The sequence below is a fragment of the Prosopis cineraria genome, unplaced genomic scaffold (genome assembly GCF_029017545.1).
Source record: "Prosopis cineraria cultivar Desert tree isolate PC_DT_omini unplaced genomic scaffold, ASM2901754v1 PC6, whole genome shotgun sequence".
Taxonomy (NCBI): domain Eukaryota; kingdom Viridiplantae; phylum Streptophyta; class Magnoliopsida; order Fabales; family Fabaceae; genus Prosopis; species Prosopis cineraria.
In genome coordinates this window covers 1,397,111-1,416,401 of record NW_026555337.1, presented here as the reverse complement: position 1 = coordinate 1,416,401, position 19,291 = coordinate 1,397,111, and the positions used below count along the sequence as shown (strand labels likewise).

General features: G+C 31.8%; 2 protein-coding genes across 2 annotated transcripts; both read left to right on the top strand.

Annotated features, from left to right (window-relative positions):
* Positions 1 to 12,559: 12,559 nt before the first annotated feature.
* Positions 12,560 to 14,927, top strand: LOC129314565 (scarecrow-like protein 11; the record flags this gene model as incomplete). Its single annotated transcript, XM_054958044.1, has 1 exon — positions 12,560 to 14,927. A coding segment is annotated over one exon (2,079 nt), but the record flags the coding sequence as incomplete, so codon positions are not given.
* A 148-nt stretch (positions 14,928 to 15,075) lies between these two features.
* On the top strand, positions 15,076 to 17,582 carry LOC129313192 (mitochondrial carrier protein CoAc1-like). Its single transcript, XM_054956161.1, has 2 exons — positions 15,076 to 15,949; positions 16,643 to 17,582. The coding sequence occupies exons 1-2, from the start codon at positions 15,802 to 15,804 to the stop codon at positions 16,894 to 16,896; spliced, it is 402 nt and encodes a 133-aa protein (XP_054812136.1). The 5' UTR covers positions 15,076 to 15,801; the 3' UTR covers positions 16,897 to 17,582.
* Positions 17,583 to 19,291: the final 1,709 nt, after the last annotated feature.

The following is a 19,291-nucleotide window of genomic DNA, read 5'->3' as shown; positions in this document are numbered from 1 at the left end:
CCTGAAAGACCAAACAAATTTTCCAATATGGTGACTCGTCGGTGCTACGAAGGCAGAGGAAGTGGCACAAGCAGAATTCACAGTATCCTTATGTTCGTTTATGTCTCTTATTCTTGTTTCTTCTTTTTCATTTATTGTATGGAACATGGAAAAAAAGCTAATCAATGAACAAGATTGCCCATAGCATCATGATTAATGCAGTTAAAATAATGCCAATCATATATAAAAAAAGAAAACTCCACAGCGGTTCAACCTCGTAGAATTTAACGAAAATAGTGGTTGTTTTTATTGGTTCTCAAAAGAGATGCATACATGCGTTGCAACAGCTTTTCTACCCCGACAATTCCATGCACACGTTGCTCAATGGTGGGAAAGGTGGCAGCGTAATAGGCAACAGGACGCCAACCGCAGTATCTAAGACATTGATTAAAATCAATTAAAAGAACCAAATGCTAATTGATTGCTCAATGCTTACTCTCATTTGAAGTTTGGGTGACTCAATTTCATTTCAAACTGGAATAACATGTCAAGTTATAATTTTTACAAATAATATTAACAGAATAACAAGTCAAGTTATATATTTTATTAGTAACATTAATAAAATAAATGTAACTTCTTGTTAATGTCATAATATTACTTGTTAAAACTGTATTTTGACTTGTTATTCTAATAATATTACTTATAAAAATCATAACTTGATTTATTATTATAACAATGTTATTTGCAAAAATTATAATCTGTCTTATTATTTTATTAATATTAATTATAAAAACAATAAATTGACTTGTTATTATAATAATATTATTTGTAAAAATTGAAATTTAACTTATTATTCTAATAACGTTACTTGTAAAAAATTATAATTTGATATGTTATTTTAATAATATTAATTATAATTAAAAGATATTTTGATTACTCAAGTAAGAAAATTTATTTTATTTTAGTGTTCCTGACTTATAGTAAAATTTTAAAATTTTTTGAAATCCGATTAAAATTATGTCACACGCAAAAGACTTAAATGAAATTCTCCATGATAATTTCCTTGGATCTAAATCAATCACTATTGCAACTAAAACAAAAGGCCAGAAACAAAATCATTCTCTTACTGAAAAGTCCTTTGCAAACCACGCAGGAGATACAATAGAATAATCCATCGTCTGCTTTCATATCTATGTATAGCTTGATCATCACCGTTAAATCAGGCAAAATTTGGACCGTGAACTTGGAGGTTTTTTAAAACGAGCCATTGATTCATATATACCCAATTAGATAACTAGTATCTACTTATCTGATTTTTAAATAATAAATTTCAACGTTTTAATTATTAGATTCTTAAATACATTGAATTGATAAAAACAAATTAAGTGAATTATAGTCAAAAATAGGAATGTTATCCTAATATCTACATATTCTTAGTTAACTTAATTTATATGGTTCTAATCATATTCATAAGATATTTGGAGAAAGAGTTTTATAGTATTTTTTATCATGCACCACATAGGCTTTGTTTCGTTTTTTTTTAAACAATTTTGATATTCAATATTTGTTTTTGAAAAGATGTACTCCCTCTATTTAAAAATATAAAGTATTTTTTAAAAATTTAAATGTTCAAAAATATAAAACAATTTTAATCTATTTAATTATTGTTTTTTTTAAAAATTATTTTTATTAATAATAATTTTATATTTATTATAAGATATTTAAAAGGAATAAATATAAAAAGATATAATTAATTAAAAAGTAAGTAATTATTTTATTAAGAGGTGAGATTTAATTAAAAATATTTTATATTTATAAATAAAGGGAGTATTATTTAATAGGTAAAAAGAATGAACAAGAAGGTTTTGGATGATGATAGAAACAGAGAAAATGAGGGAGGGAGGAGAGGTTGGTAGAAAGGGGGAGTGGAGATGGTGGGGGAGTCAAAGAGGCAGGCAATAGAAGTTAGAGGGAGGGTCAACAGAGGCAGAAGCATGTGCATGTTGGCGTGCGGCCCAAGCTGCCTTTTGTTGGAGGTGGAGGGACCCATTGGACTTGTTGCTCATTAGTACTCCGAATCTCCTTCGCATCTTTCGGTTGTGGGTCCCCCCCCATTCCCTAGCCGCCATCTCCTCTGTCTTCTCCTCATCCCATCCCGCCTTTGACTCACTATTCATCACAGGTTCATACGAAGGGCATATCAATTCGAAGAACAGATCACCCCAGAATTTATGACGGTGTTTTTTGGAGGGTGATGTAACACTCAATGAGCGCCCCGTTGACTTGACATGTTCCGCTTTCACCTATCAGGATCGACCTTTGAAGGATCATGATCTGAAATTATTTTAGAGCTCTTAATTTTAAAACCCGCACTTAACATTTTTTAAAATTTAAAAGTTTAATAAATATATTTATAATTTTAAAAAAGATATTACATATAAAATTAAGTTTAAAGAATAAATATAAATAAATCCATAACAAATCTATAAAATGCAAACTTTTAAATTTAATATGATAACAATGTTATTAAAATTGTACGACCAATTACGAGTGTAAAATATGAACAATAAATTTAATATTATTAAAATATTATTAAAATTGTGCGAGCAATTATAAATATAAAGTGTAAATAATAGATTTAACATTATTTGAAAGAAGCAAACTTCTAAATTTTGTCAAAACATGTGAATTAATATTAAAAACTAATTCACAAGTTATAGCAGTGATTAAAATACTAAAAATATCAATAGTCCTCCTTAAAAGAATTGAAAATCAATGTTAATTGTTCTTTCACTAGTTCAATATCTAATTCTTTCAAATAATGAGACTTAGTATTTGTTTATCAAAATAATTCTCTAGTTCAAACTTGTCTATAAAAAAAAATCATACATACTAATATAATTATCTTGATAATCCTACATTATAAGTTGTAAAGGATTAAAGAAATATCATTTAAATACTAATAAAACAAAATAAGATTAGAAAATACAAATTTAATTGACAAAGCACTTAAAATATACATAAAATGCATCATCAAAGGTGATTATTGTTGTTGATGAGAGACTTAAAGTATGATAGGCACTTTATTTTTTTTTAATTTTTACTTGAATTTTTTTAAAAGATAATCAGGCTTAAAAAGATTGACTCTTTCATTTTTAAGGTTTATTAGGACTGATGATTTTAGGTTCAAAATTTATCTATACCCTTTAATTTAACAACTTGACTTCAGTTATTTTAGAACTTAAACGGATTAGGCTCAATTTGACAGCTCTAGCCTTAGCGTTACCACTCCTGAGTAAGTGACCATTTTTTTTTAATTAAATTTGTTTCAGTGGGCAGGTTCGTGCACGCTCAGCCTGTAACGTGTATTCATCCCACATGTTATGGTTTGTTGCCTGAAAATGTTCCTTTTCATATTGGACGATGAATGAAAAATCTCTAAAGTGCTTGCCACATTACCGGGTGGTATATATGATTCATCAACATGGCAATAAAACAGTCCCTTCTTTATTTCCTTGCCATATCTTTTAATTTTTTTTATTGTCCACTGTTCAATTTTCAATTTTCAATTTTCTTTGACGTGCTTGGCTAAATTTTTTCAGCAATTCCTCCCGTATTGCCATTCCTTATGCTTTAAATAGGCTCCATCATGGCATAAGGGCGTTAAAATTAAGATGATGTGTCTAACGGAATCCGAGTCAGCATCACACTTAGTTTGGATGAAAACTTTCAAAGTCAATCAAAAGAAAAAAGAAGAAAGACCTGAATACAAAGAACACGGAAAACACAGATTCCTAATTCTCTTTCCCATTGCAATTTCTCTACCCTTTAACAAATGAAGCAAAGCAAATTGGCTTGCGCACAGTGTTACGATCCCTCTCCCTTTCGGCCATGTTCCATCCTCGGATATGATTTCCTTGTTCTTACCCTTCGATTTGTTTCTCTTTAGTCCTCCAATTTTCCTTTTCTACTCTTTCAGTTTGTTTCTCTTCCAACCAAAAGGTAACATCTTGAAAGGGGAATATTTTATGCATATTTATATATTATTTTTGCTCTTATACTTACTATTTAATGCGTGAATTTAAAATAAGATTAATAAAATATTTCACCTAAAAATTTTGGCATATTTTCAAGAAAAGGAGGCAAAGTAGAATGAAAAGGACCTTAAAACGTGAAGTTCAGAGTCAAGGGCCAAGGAATTAAGAGAAAAAGTCATATTCGCTCGTGGACAAGCTTGTAAAGCACGTTGACATAACTCACAGTAGAGATTGTGAGCTGACACTCATCTGCTTACAAACATGGCCAAAATAAGCATGATCTCACACAAAGGAAGGACACAAAACGAAAATTAATATTTTTTAAATTATTTTAAATAAGATATCATCATATATAATGAGATAAGGTGTGATTTGGATAGATTTTAAGCTTATAGAGGTTGAATTTATTATAAATACAATTTTCAAAAGTCTCTCAACACAGCCAATCTCACATATGAAGGTTAGAAGGCATACTACGGAGTTTGAAAGAGTCTCTCGAGTTGAGAGCTTTCTTTCTTCTCTTTTTCTTTAGATTTTTTTTAATTTTTTTTATACAGGATTGTAATTTTGACTCTATAAATTCTTGCTAAACTTTCAATTAGGGTAGGGAGTAGCCTATAACATTTAGGAAAATTTAACCCCAAAGTAGTTGAGTAAATGAGGATAATTAAATAGATTTATGTGGTGTGTGATTACAAAGAGCTAATAGATGTTTTGGATTGTAGTTTCAACCCTAAGATTGAGTCTAAAATGAAGTTGAGCCACCTTGCCTTGAAATTGAAGAAAAACAAGGACAAATGACTCTATACCACATGCTACAGTGAATAATCCACCAAAAAGAGAGGAAGGCTTATTTGTACCACATGCTGCGTTGCGGCACACGGCTAAGATTTTGTAGAAATACAGCTATGACAAATACAAGAAGCAAAAAGAAACCAAAAGAGTAAGATAAGGAAATGCTAAGATCTCTGCTAGGGCTTAAGATTTGGAAGCTTTAAGAGTATTTTGAAATTTCTAAATACTAGAGGTAAGTCTTTTAAACATTTATCTTTCTTCTTCTTCCATTTTTATTGAATATGGAAATTAGGGTTTGTTAGAAAAGATGGTTTTCAATCTATAGAGGCTATGGGTCTAAGTTTACTGATTTAAATAGAGTTAATATGGGTTTTTTAAGCTATTTAAACCTAACACTTATGTCATTGTGAGTTTTAGTGGTTGTAGGATAATGAATATCCTAAATTTCACCATAAATGAGCTGGTTGGGGCAATGTGGTGCCATTAATGGCTAGTTAAGAGTTCGATGAGGTTAATGTGAGTTAGAAAAAACTAATAAACCTTATAGGTACCTTTATATATGAGGAGATTGAATTGTGAGAGCGTTGAAGTGTAGAAATAGATATTAAAAATTATCCTAAAAGAGATGTTAATGATTAATATTGTAATTAAATGTGAAATGATAATATTTAGCACCATTCAAGCTTTGTGAAAGTTTTGAAAGTGTGTATCTGAGTAGTAAACCTTTGACCTTTTAAAGGTTTGAAATGACCGAAGGAAAATCTTTCTTGTATTTTTGTGTGTTAATTGATTTAATTTAAACATTATAATTGAAATGTGTAAAATTATTTGAAATGTAAGTGTGACATAAAATACTAGAAAATCAAGTATTATGATTTTGTGGAGTTCAATGACCTAATTCATGTGAAGTTATATGATATAGTGTTAGTAGAGTTCAATGACATAGTTTATGTGGAGTTCTATGATTATTTGTAAGTGGAGTTCAATGATGTAATGTGTTAGTAGAGTTTAATGAAATGCATGCAATGGTGAGTTCAATGATTGTGTAAGATATGAAGTTCCATGAATGTTTGTAAATAGAGTTTAATGGTGTGACATGTTATGGAATTTGATGATGTGTTATTATGTGTATGGATGATGAACATGTACGATATGAGTATGATGAAATTTTAAGTATGCTTGTGTGATGATTACTTGCATGTTATGAGAAGTTACATCTTTATGCATTGCATAATTATAAGAGGCATGAGTTCCTCTAGAAAGAGAAGTAGAGAATTTAAATCTATATGGTAAAGCTATCATTGGAACTCAATGGTTTGCCTGAATTTATTACATTTATCATCTCACTTATTTGATGAGGGACTGTCCCTATAACAGTTCTTACCCTACCCTATCGGGGGTCTTTTGGATTAGGTCAACCCACATTACTATAGTAGAAGCCAGTTTTTTTCAAGGTGGCACTTGATTTATTCTTTACCCTATTAAAGAGGTCTTTTAAAACCTTCTCAGACTCAAACCTTCAACTTCTATTACCTTAAGAAAGTTAAGATTAAGTCTGGTACTATTGAGTCAACTTGATATTCATAAGACTCTCCTTAAATGTTCATTATATAAGAATATGCCTTATTAAAAATTCAACTAAGAAAAATCTTGTGGGACTAAAACTTAATAAAATATCATTTATTTATATGTTATCTAATGCTGCCTCATTAAAAACCTTACCTGGAAAACTCAATGGGACAAAACCTTAGTTAAGAAAAAACAAGTATAGCACTTATTTACTCCCCCTTGTGATAATACCACTTTTAAATTATCGTACTTCAAGATAATATGTTAATTTCTCAAACGTAACTTTTGTCAATATTTTTCCAAGTAAATCTTACTACTGGTAAAACCATATTAGATGCATTGTCATATCTTGAAAATATATCTTCAAGATACAATGCTTTTCTCATATTACCATATCTTTTTTTTAATATCTATTAGTTCACCAGGAACTTAAATTTGAAAACAAAATTGTATTATATACAACATTAGCCAAATGTATAAATATTACTCCATTCGTCTCAAATTATAAGACATTTTTAGACAAAATCTCTCATACCAATAAACCTTATTAAATACACTTAATAATCTTATCTTTTCAAAACAAAAAATATAAACTTTCAAAGATACTTATCATTTAATATATTGAAAAGAGAAGAGATGAAAATTAATTATAGAGAGAGAAAGGGTAATATTAAAATTGGTACATTTAATGAAATCTTAATCTACTCAAAGTGTCTTATCTTTTGAGATGAAAAAACTCCTTCAAAAGTGACATATAATTTGAGACAGAGGAAGTAATAAATATATGATACTTCAGGACCAATCAATTTAGTATGGTCTCATAGACAAAATAAAGATGGTATAGTAATTTTATAACCATTGGTATTAAATACTAAATCAACAAGTTGAATGTAAAGTCAATATCAAAATTTTATTCTCAAATTCTTTTGATCAAAACCTATCTCACACACACGCACACAGAGGGAGAGAGATTTTCTTGGGAATTGTTCATGCTTCTAGCATTTTAACTCCTTTAAAGGTTATCATGTAAAGTGCTATAATAATATTCAATAAATGCACCATAATTCAATTTCATATACTGTCAGACTAATAATGTATACAAAAATCTATCATAAGATAATATAATTGATCATCATCAGACCTTTGTGAAAATCTTTATTTTCACATAGATGTTCATTTATCCCGTAATAACATTTACATTTCAAGTATTTGGACTGCATGTCCATAATTTTCACATATTGAAAATTAATACAATTCTACTCATATTGGGTCTTTTCCTTTACCCTTTTTTATTTAGCCAATCATTGTTTGTCTTCTTTTCATGAGAAATTTGTATACAAGATTTTCATTTAATCACGTGAGATGATCATCAAAATTATTGTCGACAATTTTATCTTTTTGGATCCATTTTTCTAAATGTGACATAACTTATTGAGATATCTCTTTATTACTTTTAGGTACCTGAACCTCTTTTGGGGCTTTTAGAATCAGTTATGTCTTAACCCTCTTCTAAAGTGTATGCCTCCTTAATATGATCATCTTAATTAAATGCTCCTCTTTTAACAAGATTTTGTATTAGGAACTGGTTAATTTCTCATGCTTCAGGCATATCTCATTTTTATTTACTCTAATTGAAGTTTTTTCAGCTGGAACAAGAAATTTAATAATTCTCATACGAGTTAATGATTGAATCAGTTAGATACTTTTGTGATATTTCAAAAATATAGCATTTGATGAACTCCTGGTTCATATTTTTATATGTAAGGATCTAAATAAGATAGAGTGATATATATTTCATATATTTTCTTTTTCAGCTACTCATTTTCTCCCCCTCATATTGAGAAAACTTTATCAAATGATAATCACTAGCTAATTGTGCAGTATAAGTTTCCTAAAACCATCTGCTTCCTTTAGAAACATTTCTTTGTTTCATTTAGAGACAAGCAAGAAGGAGGAGTTTCTTATCCAACATTTATCCTAACTTTCCATGAATAACGAGCTATATGCAATATAACCATCTATGTGCAACGTGGTGAAACAATGATAATAAGTATTGCATAGTCAAAAATTCTAAGATGGTATATACTTGGCTCCTGACCAAAAGCCAATTTTAAAAAAGAAAATTTACAATACCTTATTGATTTAATGTGTATTATGCTGTAGTTTGTAAAATCAAATGAAAATTTTGTTCTCATAAGCATCGATCTAGCTTTTAATGAATGATTTTGGCCAATCACCTTTTAAGTAAGATTTTTCAAAGTGTGAAGTATAAATTCACTAGCATTCCCAATTAAAATTATTAATATCACACAGTTTGAAAATTGTATGCTTTTATATAATGATTTATGCATATAATCTTGTCAAATTTCAGGTTGCAAAATTATCTTATAAATGCATATATCAAATCTATTTAATGTTACCACTATTCATATGTTATCTATTAGGCCCTTATAGTTGAATTTGTTATATTTCTAGGAATGAATAGATCCATTCTCAATCATAACAAGTGAGCACATCATATTTTTCTTGAGAACAAGTAGCACATATAAAATATTAAATTTTATAATATATTTTCTATTTATGAAGAATCTTCTAGTTCTTCAATAACGTCAATACACATCCTTTGTAATCATTTGTATTATATATGTATTGAAATGATCAAACAAGTTATGCTAACAATATATAATGGATAAATAAACTTTTAGTTTACTATAACAAAAATCCAATGTAAACTTTTCATTTTTCATAACATGCAATTGATTTATAATATCAATATGCATTTAGGACCCAATGAACTTTAAGATTAGGTATGTGAGTAGTGCTCGGTCACGTATTATCTCACTTGTGCCCCTACAATCTCCCCTTGAAGTAGGAGTTACATGAATATAATTTTTCTATTATTACATTTTGTAGATAATGACTTGTAAATAGCAGACCAATAGCCTGCTTTTTATTAGAAAACTCAAGTGCTTCTCTACTCACAAAAAACTATGGGTGTTAATTTGATTAAACTATTATATTCAAGTCCTTAACAAATTAGTCTTTGATATCTATGGCTATATCTCTCATCACTTATTCATTTCCAACCACATAATGAGAGACATACATTTTAGTTCTACAAGAACTAATTTATTCAAAAACTGACATATTTCAACAAAAAATTATTTATAGGTTATACCATGTTCAATGTAGTAAATTAGAAGTATAAATACAGGATTACACATATTGCAATGATTCTTGATATTTTCTTTAATATTACATTAAGATTAAATCAATATCAAATATTTATAATAATTACTTGAGAAATTAATAGTAATAAATGTAAACATTAATAACAATTGAACACCATATAAGTTTTCTGGCATAGTTTTCTAGGCTTGAACACCATATATCATGTTAAATTTAAACATCATATAACATTCTAAGCTTGTCATTATTTTTTCTTTTCCCAACAGAAACTTGTCCATGCAATTTCTTAGATCACAATATTTGGCTTTGATAATTTTATAATTACTTTCTACATTCATCACTATCTCATTGCCCTTTTGACTTCACAATCAATTTGAATATTTATTTTTAATGAATTGCTCATGCATATTTGTTTGCATGGCTTCTATCTAACATCTCCTCATAATTTTATTTCAATGCCCATGAAAACATTATTTTTCAACAATTATGGCAAGAAAATATCTTTTTAGGAGCTTGGACAAAAAATTGCCAGCTAGTTAATTTTTATAACGCCATGTTTCATAATCATCATCTCTCATAGAGATTTGTCCATGCCTTCAATAGCACATCATCAATTTTTTTAAATATTAGTCTTCAAGATTATGGCAATTCAAATTTACACAACTCTTTCATATACTTTGATGCTTGAATAATTAACTTTCAAGGCTATAATACTTTTAACCGTGCTCATATCATCAAAATGCCTTGAATTTTTCCTTGTCATGCCATCTATTGAAACTATAAAATGGTCTTTCACAATAAAATTACTATAAAAAATTGATGTAGACCTTTAGTTTTCAAGACCATGGTATTTGTAACAATATATTTGTAATATTTAGTCATAAGTTTTATTTCAATGATTAAGTAAAAGTATCATCTTAATAACAATGACAATCCACCTTTTCCAATTTCAATATATATCATTAATTATTATTGACTTTCAATAGTCAATTTGTACACAACATATATGGTTATTGCTCATAAGCAAGCTAAATTTGTCAATTTTTCACATTTGTTAATATTATATCAATTTTATCAAATACTAGTTGTTAAGACCAATAAAAATATTTTTTAAATCTATCAAAGCTTCTAATGGTATGAAATATTTAAATTATTAGCCTTCAGGGCTATATTATTTATAGCTATATAAATAGATAAATTGCCAATAAACCCCATAATGAACTTCTCCAAAGTGAAAATCTACATGGCTTCTTGTCACTTAATCTTGAAATAAATATAATATGGCTTTGTCAGTCATCACATATTCAATATCTTTCCATCACAGTAATAAATAATTATCAAATCGACAATCACAATCGTATTATAGATGAATAAATCTTGAATATTTAAATGAGACGACATGAAATACAACAATAATAGAAATTAATAATAGAATCAAATTATCATACTTTCATATGATAAATAAGAACCTTCAGTAATCAGTAAAAAACCTTTGAAGTCCATGTCTTATGCAAATTCATTCAAGACTTGTGCTGATAATGTGTTATAAACAAAATATAGAGAGAATGAAAATGAAAAGATGAGGAGGAGGAGGAAGAATAGAGGCAATAAAAATGAGGATAGCCTCTTTTGTATTCTTTTTCATTCTTTACAATACAAATAGCATGCACTATTTATAAACATGATCTTACATCAAAAATTACATAAGTGATAATGAAAAATAAAGACTAATCAACACTTATGAAAATGGTGGAAATTTTATGAGAAAAAATGAAAAGGTGAGAGAGATGAACATCCATCTTAATATTCATAACATAACAAAAAAAAAAACAAAAAACCACCTCATTCAAATTTACACGGGTATAATGCCTTATCTCTTTTAAATGGGGCCAATATCTTGAATCTTGATGGTCAAGTTTCTGCTCCCTCTTGAATTCTGACACGTGTAATCTTTGACTACCATACATCTTCCTTGACTCCTCCATGACCTCATTTCTAAAATTATATCCCCTAAGATATTATTAACTACTGTTTTATACTTTATCTGATTTTTTTTCCATCTAAGTTATCTTATCTTTTAGAAGATTTTTATAGTCTAAAATATGGGTCAGTTGAAGTTGGTGAAACGTTAATTTTATTCCAAAAATTCCTTATATTAAGGAAAAAAGTACATGGCAAAGTTTTTTTTTAAAATTTGCCAATATCTTAAATGCAGAAAGATAAATTTTCCAATCGAAATAATATTCTCTAAATTTTCTAAAATATGCCACATAAAGTTGAAAAGAATATTTTTTATAACCAAAATATTATTATTAGTTATAACTCCTTGTGCGAGTGGACAGGGACCCTGCCCCTGCCGTGGCTCACGCTCATTAGAAAAGATGATATGATTAATGCTCCACTCGTGCCCTCTCGCTATTCAACGGAGTATGGAGCGTTTACAATCCAATAATCACGTATGAAACTACTAATTAATTACTTTGTAAAATTCGTTTACTAAACGCCTGCCGAAAAAAAGAAAAAAAAAAAAAAGTTCGTTTACTATTATGATAATATGGCGGCTGTCTTTGTCTTGTCTAAGCTAAGCACCTTCCTAGAAAGTTCTTTACTGCGAAGATGGCTCTTTTAATTAGTTCTATAAGAATCACATCTCCGCGTCGACGACTATCTGCCGATTACTCCTCACTCTCCACCTTATCTTCTAGGTATTGTTTCCATTTTTTGTCTACTTTAGCCCTTACCTATTCATTTATCTTCCTGATTCCTCTTCTTTCTTCGTTTCCTTTTGATTTATCTCATCTAATTGATTAGTCTCGGTATTTAGTTTTCTCAACTATTCGCATCTTATTGCGATTTTGATTTCGCTGTTTGTTCTGTGTATATGTTGTTCATCTGCTCCGTCTCGGTGAATCTTTAGTTCCCTTGGCTGATTAAGTTTTAAGTTCCAAATTTAATATTCATTCTTCTTCATATACAATTTTCAGTCTTGATTTTTTAAAAGTCAAACTTGTTCTCTGGTTCTCGTTCAACTGGTATCTATGGATGCTCTTCTGGAGAATTTTCCCGGTGCCGTAAATGGATTCAGATTTGAAAATGGTCATATTTCAGAATTTCCAATTCAGAATCCCATAAACGGGTTTACATATGATGATAAAGCCGACTTTTCGTCCTTCATTCAAACCAATTCAGAATTTCATGGTGAGTCGGGTCATTCTTCTAGCACGAGCACGAACGAAGAATCGGCGGACAGTAACAAATATTCCAATCCAGCTCTCAGATTCATCAGTGAAATCCTCTTGGATGAAGAAGACGACCTGGAGCGCAAGCCCTGCATGTTACAAGACTGCTTAGCTCTCCAGGCTGCTGAAAAATCTTTCTACGATGCCCTCGGTCGTAGTTACCCCACTTCTCCTCATCAAATCTCTAATTGCTTCCATGGTGAAAACACTGATAGCCCAGATGATCAAAACTTCTTCCCTACCCATAGTTTCGAGAGCAGCGGCAGCTATACCACTGATAATACATCTGACTCCGAATGGGTGAACGGTGTCGTTAATTCCTCAGAAAACGTCCTCGATATTTCAGATGTGCCTCCCGATCTATATGGGGGGATCCTTGATCAGAGTAATCTGCAGATGAATCTAGGGGATTCCCTGCGCAACTCAGGATCCAGAGGAACAAGGGAAAAGAGAACCCTTTGGGTGGGTGATTCTATAAACGAAGAAGAGGGCAGAGGCAGCAAACTTTCTGCTGTCAGTTCGGATGATTCAGAGCCGACGGAAATGTTTGATGAAGTACTTCTTTGTAATCTCAGAACTACCCAGTCCTCGTCATGTGGCCCTGGATCATCTCAAAATGGCACATTCCACCTGAATGTCGACTCTGGAGGATCAAACGGGAAGGCGACGCGTTCAAAGAAAGGGTCTAACAAAGGGACAGCAGTAGATTTGTGGACTCTACTAACCCAATGTGCCCAAGCTGTTGCAAGCTTTGACCAAAGGAATGCCAACGAGCTTCTCAAGCAGATCAGGCTGCACTGTTCCCCTTTTGGCGATGGGATCGAACGCTTAGCTCATTACTTTGCCAATGGTCTTGAGACGCGTTTGGCTGCTGGGACACCATCATATAACCCCCTTGATTGCGATGGAGCAACTGCTGCTGAGATGTTGAAAGCTTACAAGCTATACATCACAACATCTCCTTTCCTCAGGATTTCAAATTTCTTGGCTAACAGAACAATTCTGAATCTGGTAGAAGGTGAAAATAACCTTCACATCATTGATTTTGGCATCTGCTATGGTTTTCAATGGCCCTGCCTTATCCAGCGTCTTTCGGAAAGACAAGGCGGCCCTCCCAAGCTTCGTATGACTGGGATTGAGTTCCCTCAATCAGGGTTTCGGCCAGCAGAGAGGATTGAGGAGACAGGACGAAGGTTAGCAAACTACTGCAGGAGGTTCAACGTCCCTTTCGAATACAAATGCTTGGCACAAAAATGGGAAACCATCCGACTGGAGGATCTCAAGATCGACAGGACCGAGATAACTGTGGTTAACTGTTTGTACAGATTGAAGAACCTGCCTGATGAAACTGTGTCCGCAAACAGTCCAAGAGATGCTGTTTTGAAGCTGATAAGGAAGATAAACCCGAATATGTTCATACATGGGGTTGTCAATGGCACCTACAATGCCCCATTTTTCGTGACTCGGTTCAGGGAGGCTCTGTTCCACTTCTCATCTTTGTTTGACATGTTCGAGGCGAATGTGCCCCGGGAAGATCCAGAGAGGTTGTGGTTTGAGAAGGGGATCTTTGGAAGGGACGCCATGAATGTTATCGCGTGCGAGGGGGCAGAAAGGGTTGAGCGGCCAGAGACTTACAAGCAGTGGCAGATTAGGAATCGTAGAGCTGGGTTCAAGCAACTCCGTATGGACGCACAAATCTTTAATAAAGCTCAAGAAATGGTAAAGACGGAATATCACAAGGACTTTGCCGTGGATGAGGATAGCAGGTGGGTTTTACAGGGATGGAAAGGGCGTATCATTCATGCTCTTTCTATCTGGAAACCTGCTTAAGGCAGTCGCCAAAGAGAATCGCAATACGCTCTTGACCGGTTTTTCCTCCGTCCATTGAAGCTTGTAGTAGATAGTGTTTTATTGGTCCCTAGCTAGTGTAAGCATTCTCTTAGCGTGCAACGATTTGTCGGGAAGCTTAGCAAACATACATCTGTCATTGACTTTCCTGATGGAGTATTACCGATGTAAAAAGTAATATTATTCAGACGCGCTGTTATCACAAATACGATCTCTGTAAAAAAATAGCCTAGTTTGTACATCACGTGTGGTATGTGCTTTGTTGCTCTTATACCTCTACTGTCTCTCGAGCATCTGGTTGCCTGCTATTTAGTACAATAATGAACTGACCAAAACCACCCATCCTACTGCCGAGAACATAGCAAATTTTGAAAGGGCCAATAGTAGTCCCACGATTATAATGATTAAAGGAATCCCAAACACTCGGCATATAAGGTGTTACATATTTACACATGAGACAGTGCATTGGCATGCGCATCATTGGATGTTTTGTTGTTGCTCCTTTAATTGTAACTTCTTCGCTTATGATTTACATATTCATTGGTGGGAGTATGTCTCGCTTTAGCTCATTTTTTTCTCTAATTTTACCCACAGAACAAGGACACAAGGATTTCACTCTCTTGGTGTTTATCAATCTCTAAAGTCCTGTTTGATTATTAGAATGTAATGAATTGAAAAAAATAAAATGAAAATGAACTAAATCACCATTTCTTTCATAATAAGTATGATAAAACTCATTAATATATATTACAAATGTAAAAATTATCATACTTTTCAAAAATTTAATAAATAATGATTTTTAATTTTATGAACTAAATTATCTCTATTTTTTATGAATATGTTCACTTATCTTCTTTAATTATCTTATTTTTACCTTTAGTTTTTTAATACATTCCATTCCTTTTTTTAGTAAGTAAATGGGACCTAAGTTGGTGAATTATGAAGGTTTGCCAGGATTATGCAAGTAAGATTGAACCTCTTATTGTCTACACCCTTCTTCTATGTTTCTGTAGTCCACAGGTACTCTGTAGTTATAGTTTACGCATGCTTATTTTTGGTGGTTTCGGTGGAAATGGAGTAACTGTTATTTGGATTATTCATTTTGCCGCCTTGGGTACAAGTGTTGGATCTGGCAGAATTGTCCAATGTTAGGATCAAGTCCTATTATTGATTTTTTAGTTGGATCCGCAGCTGGAGGCAGTTCAGTTCTATGTACAGATCCTCTAGATCTTGCTCGTGCAAAACTTGCTTATAAGGCAGGGATCTCCACTAAACATTTTGACCCATCTGAAAATATTTGAACTAGATGTCTACTCTCTTGCAAATCTATATATCCAAAGGAAAAGAAGAAAAGACGATGTGAGAAAGAAAGACATTTGTGTTAACTTCCAAAGTTGACCAGAAAAGAACTTATCCTGGTGTTAGGTGTTTGTAGAACATTTAAAGCATGCCTGGATAGACTTTGGTAAAATTTAGCTTGATAAGAAATAGATCAGAAAGAACACGAATGATATTTATGTAAGGCCTTTGGTTCATCTCATAAAAGGTGACACAGTCAACTATGAGTAGCAATGCATTCAGTAACACGTTAAAAAATGTTGGTATAAAGATTCATTCATATTTTGGACAGTTTATTAGTAGTCTTGTTTCACCTTAAGCTTCTTGAATGGGATGTGTCCTGTTCTCTTTAATTCTCTTCTAACCCTCAGACATATACATAAATAAAGTGGCTTAGGTGTTTTCTATAATACTTTTTCAACGAACTGTTGATATGTGGATCGAGTTTCTACAAAGAACGTTTGTAAGTCACTTAAAATACGGACATGCATCAACTTTAGATTTTGGTTTTACTTCTTGTGTCGTGTGCAACAACTTATTTCTGCCTTGATATTAGTTGAACCTGTACCATTTCTTTCATAATTTTATTCTGTGAGTGGTATTATATCCATTTGATAGTGCTTTAGTAAGTAGAGGTTGTCTTTTAAGGATGGAATTGTTTGTGTCTTGCAATCAAAGTCTTTGTCAAAATATTATGGGTGATAGACGCGATAGGAAGTATAAGAGACGGCATGAAAGACGTTCTTTCTCAACCAGCACATAATGGAATTAAAAGTGTGCTTACAAGTGCCTACATGGAAGGGGGAGTTTATGGTCTTTATAGAGGTCTAGGTATGTATATGCCAGGATTTAGCCATAAAATTTTATTGGTCCATTTCATGTTAAGCATTAATGGCTATTGATAAAGAATGCTTTTGTCGCTAGCAGTATCCCCCTAAATTGTTTTGATGGTATATACAATTACATGATTAGTTTTTAGTGTTTATATAGACTATGAAGAATTCAATTTTTGCTCAAAAAGAATATGAAGAATAAGGAGATTCAGGATCAAAGATCACTCCTCTGCTCAACTTTGCTTGGGCTTGGGCGAGGTAGAGGAGATGCTGCTGCTAACCACAGTAGTAATCTTACTTTTGTCAAAATTAAAGTGGGCACTGCTGGCAATTCTGTTCATGCATGAACCAGTAGGTGCTGCTGTTATCAGACGCCACGATCATGGTTGGGAGCTTGGAATTTCCGAGAAAAACCTTGATAAATCCAAGGAAATGGCGGAGATCCAAGTGCTCTGTCATGCTCTCAATCATTGCTGGACGAAAGGTTTCAAGAAAGTTGTGGTATCCATTAGTTGTCCTTACATTTACAATCTCCTAACTAGGGAACTGTCTCTCTCCGGTCAAACCCTGCAGACACTGCTCAATGAAGCCAGGAAACTCATCGTCCAGGATTGGAATGAGGAGCTTTTGTTCTCTTGTAATGTTTTTTCTAATCCTATGAAAGAGATTATTAAATTAGACTCTTTTTTGTGTGTGGATACAACGGAAAAAAGATTAGACTCTTTTTGCACTAGTTCTTCTAGTGCCTTTTACCATCGACTCCCTCTGCTCATTTGGAATGGGGAAGATTAGGCATTAATTATTGTTATTTTTTGTGAATATATAGATCATTTTCCATAAAAAAAAAAAATACGTTAGATTCCAAAGTACTGTATCACTTTTGATTTCTCATAAAGATAGAATTTTCGTGAATTTTTGCTTTCTGCCTGGAATATCAGCTTGTCGTTTATGTCTTCTTGCTTTTTTTATTTTTATCGTTCCAACTTCCAGTAATTAGCTGCGAAACTACATGATATTCTGATATATATATGTATATATATATATATATATATTGAAAGGGCTTGCCTTCTTAGCAAGAGTTTTCCGGTTTTATTTTATTTGTTTAGATAATTGAAGATGACCGCGTAAAGGCTCATGAATTGTGTACCAAAAGGGAATTTGTGATGTAACCATCTACTTTATTAAGCTTAAAAAACAAGCAAAACCAGAAAATACACTCCAAATGAAACTAGAAAAATATATTATTGAATAATAAAGTTGGATTACAAGCAAAATAAAGAACTGAAAGTATATGGAACAACACTAAATACTCTTCACCAAACAACACAAAATATAAATTACTCACAAACACACATTAAACAGATAAAATGATGAAGAAATATGACTTTTTTACCCCAAGACACTAGACTTTTGAGAGGCCAAAACTCTCCTCACCCCTTTCAATATTCAAACTACTCCCCTCCCTCTAACATAGCTCATACCCTTGAAAATTCTTAACACATCACTAGGTTATCAATTACTTTTCTTTAAAACAAGGATCCGAAAGGCAAACATCTTAATCAACAAGGTAATGGAATATAGGATAATAGTTAATTAGGATGATTAAAATTTATTTAAAATACTAGGATTATCCATTAGGGATATTTGAATAAAATTTTATCTATTAGTATTATATTTATTATTTGATTATCCTATCATTATCTTTTTAAATTAGATTTAGGATCTAGATTTAGATTTATCATTTTTATTGTTCTTTTAGAGCTCTATAAATAGAGTTAGGTTTTCTATTTGCATTTAATTTTAAATAATATTAAATAAAATTTTTTAGAGTTTCAGCCTTCCTCCTCCTCTTTTTTTTCTCTCCTCCTCCTTTCTTGTCTCTCTCTTCCCCCTCTTCACTTTCCTATTTTACATTAATTTGGTATCAAAGTTAAGTTTCATTTCCCTTCCCTATGTTGCTTTTTTTGGTTGAGATCCATAAAATAACCCAAGCCTTCCCTAAAGCCACAAATCATCATATAAAATATTTAAAGGGTAATTTTCAATCCATAAACTCATAATTTTGTATGGAATATTATCATGAATGCTAATGCAGGGGGTGCCAAAATTATTATGACACCCCACCTCGACGTGTTGTGTAATATCTTAAACATTATCCCCTTGACTAATTAAGCTAAAGAAAGATAAATATGTGAATTTAAGTATAAATGGATTTGAAGATAGTTAGAGTTGGCTATTGAATTTGATTTTAGCCTTTGGATTGCATTTGAAAGTGAATTGGGTTACTCGAGCTTAAATTGTAAAGAAAAATTGGATTGTGGTCTTCAGTGCTTTATGTTGTAGCATAAAAATTTACATTGCATGATGATTTTCAAAACCAATTGTTCTTTTAAATTTGAAAACATCCAAAACAAGGAGAAAGGAGCTTGAAACAAAGGGAGGGTGATGGAGAGAGTAGTTGCTC

What these genes read in the sequence shown, in the direction of transcription:
- LOC129313192 (XM_054956161.1), top strand. Translation starts at nt 15,802, where the DNA reads ATGTTAGGATCAAGTCCTATTATTGATTTTTTAGTTGGATCCGCAGCT. An exon ending in ACATTTTGACCCATCTGAAA is followed by an intron (nt 15,950 to 16,642) that starts ATATTTGAACTA and finishes TTGTCTTTTAAG; the next exon opens with GATGGAATTGTTTGTGTCTT.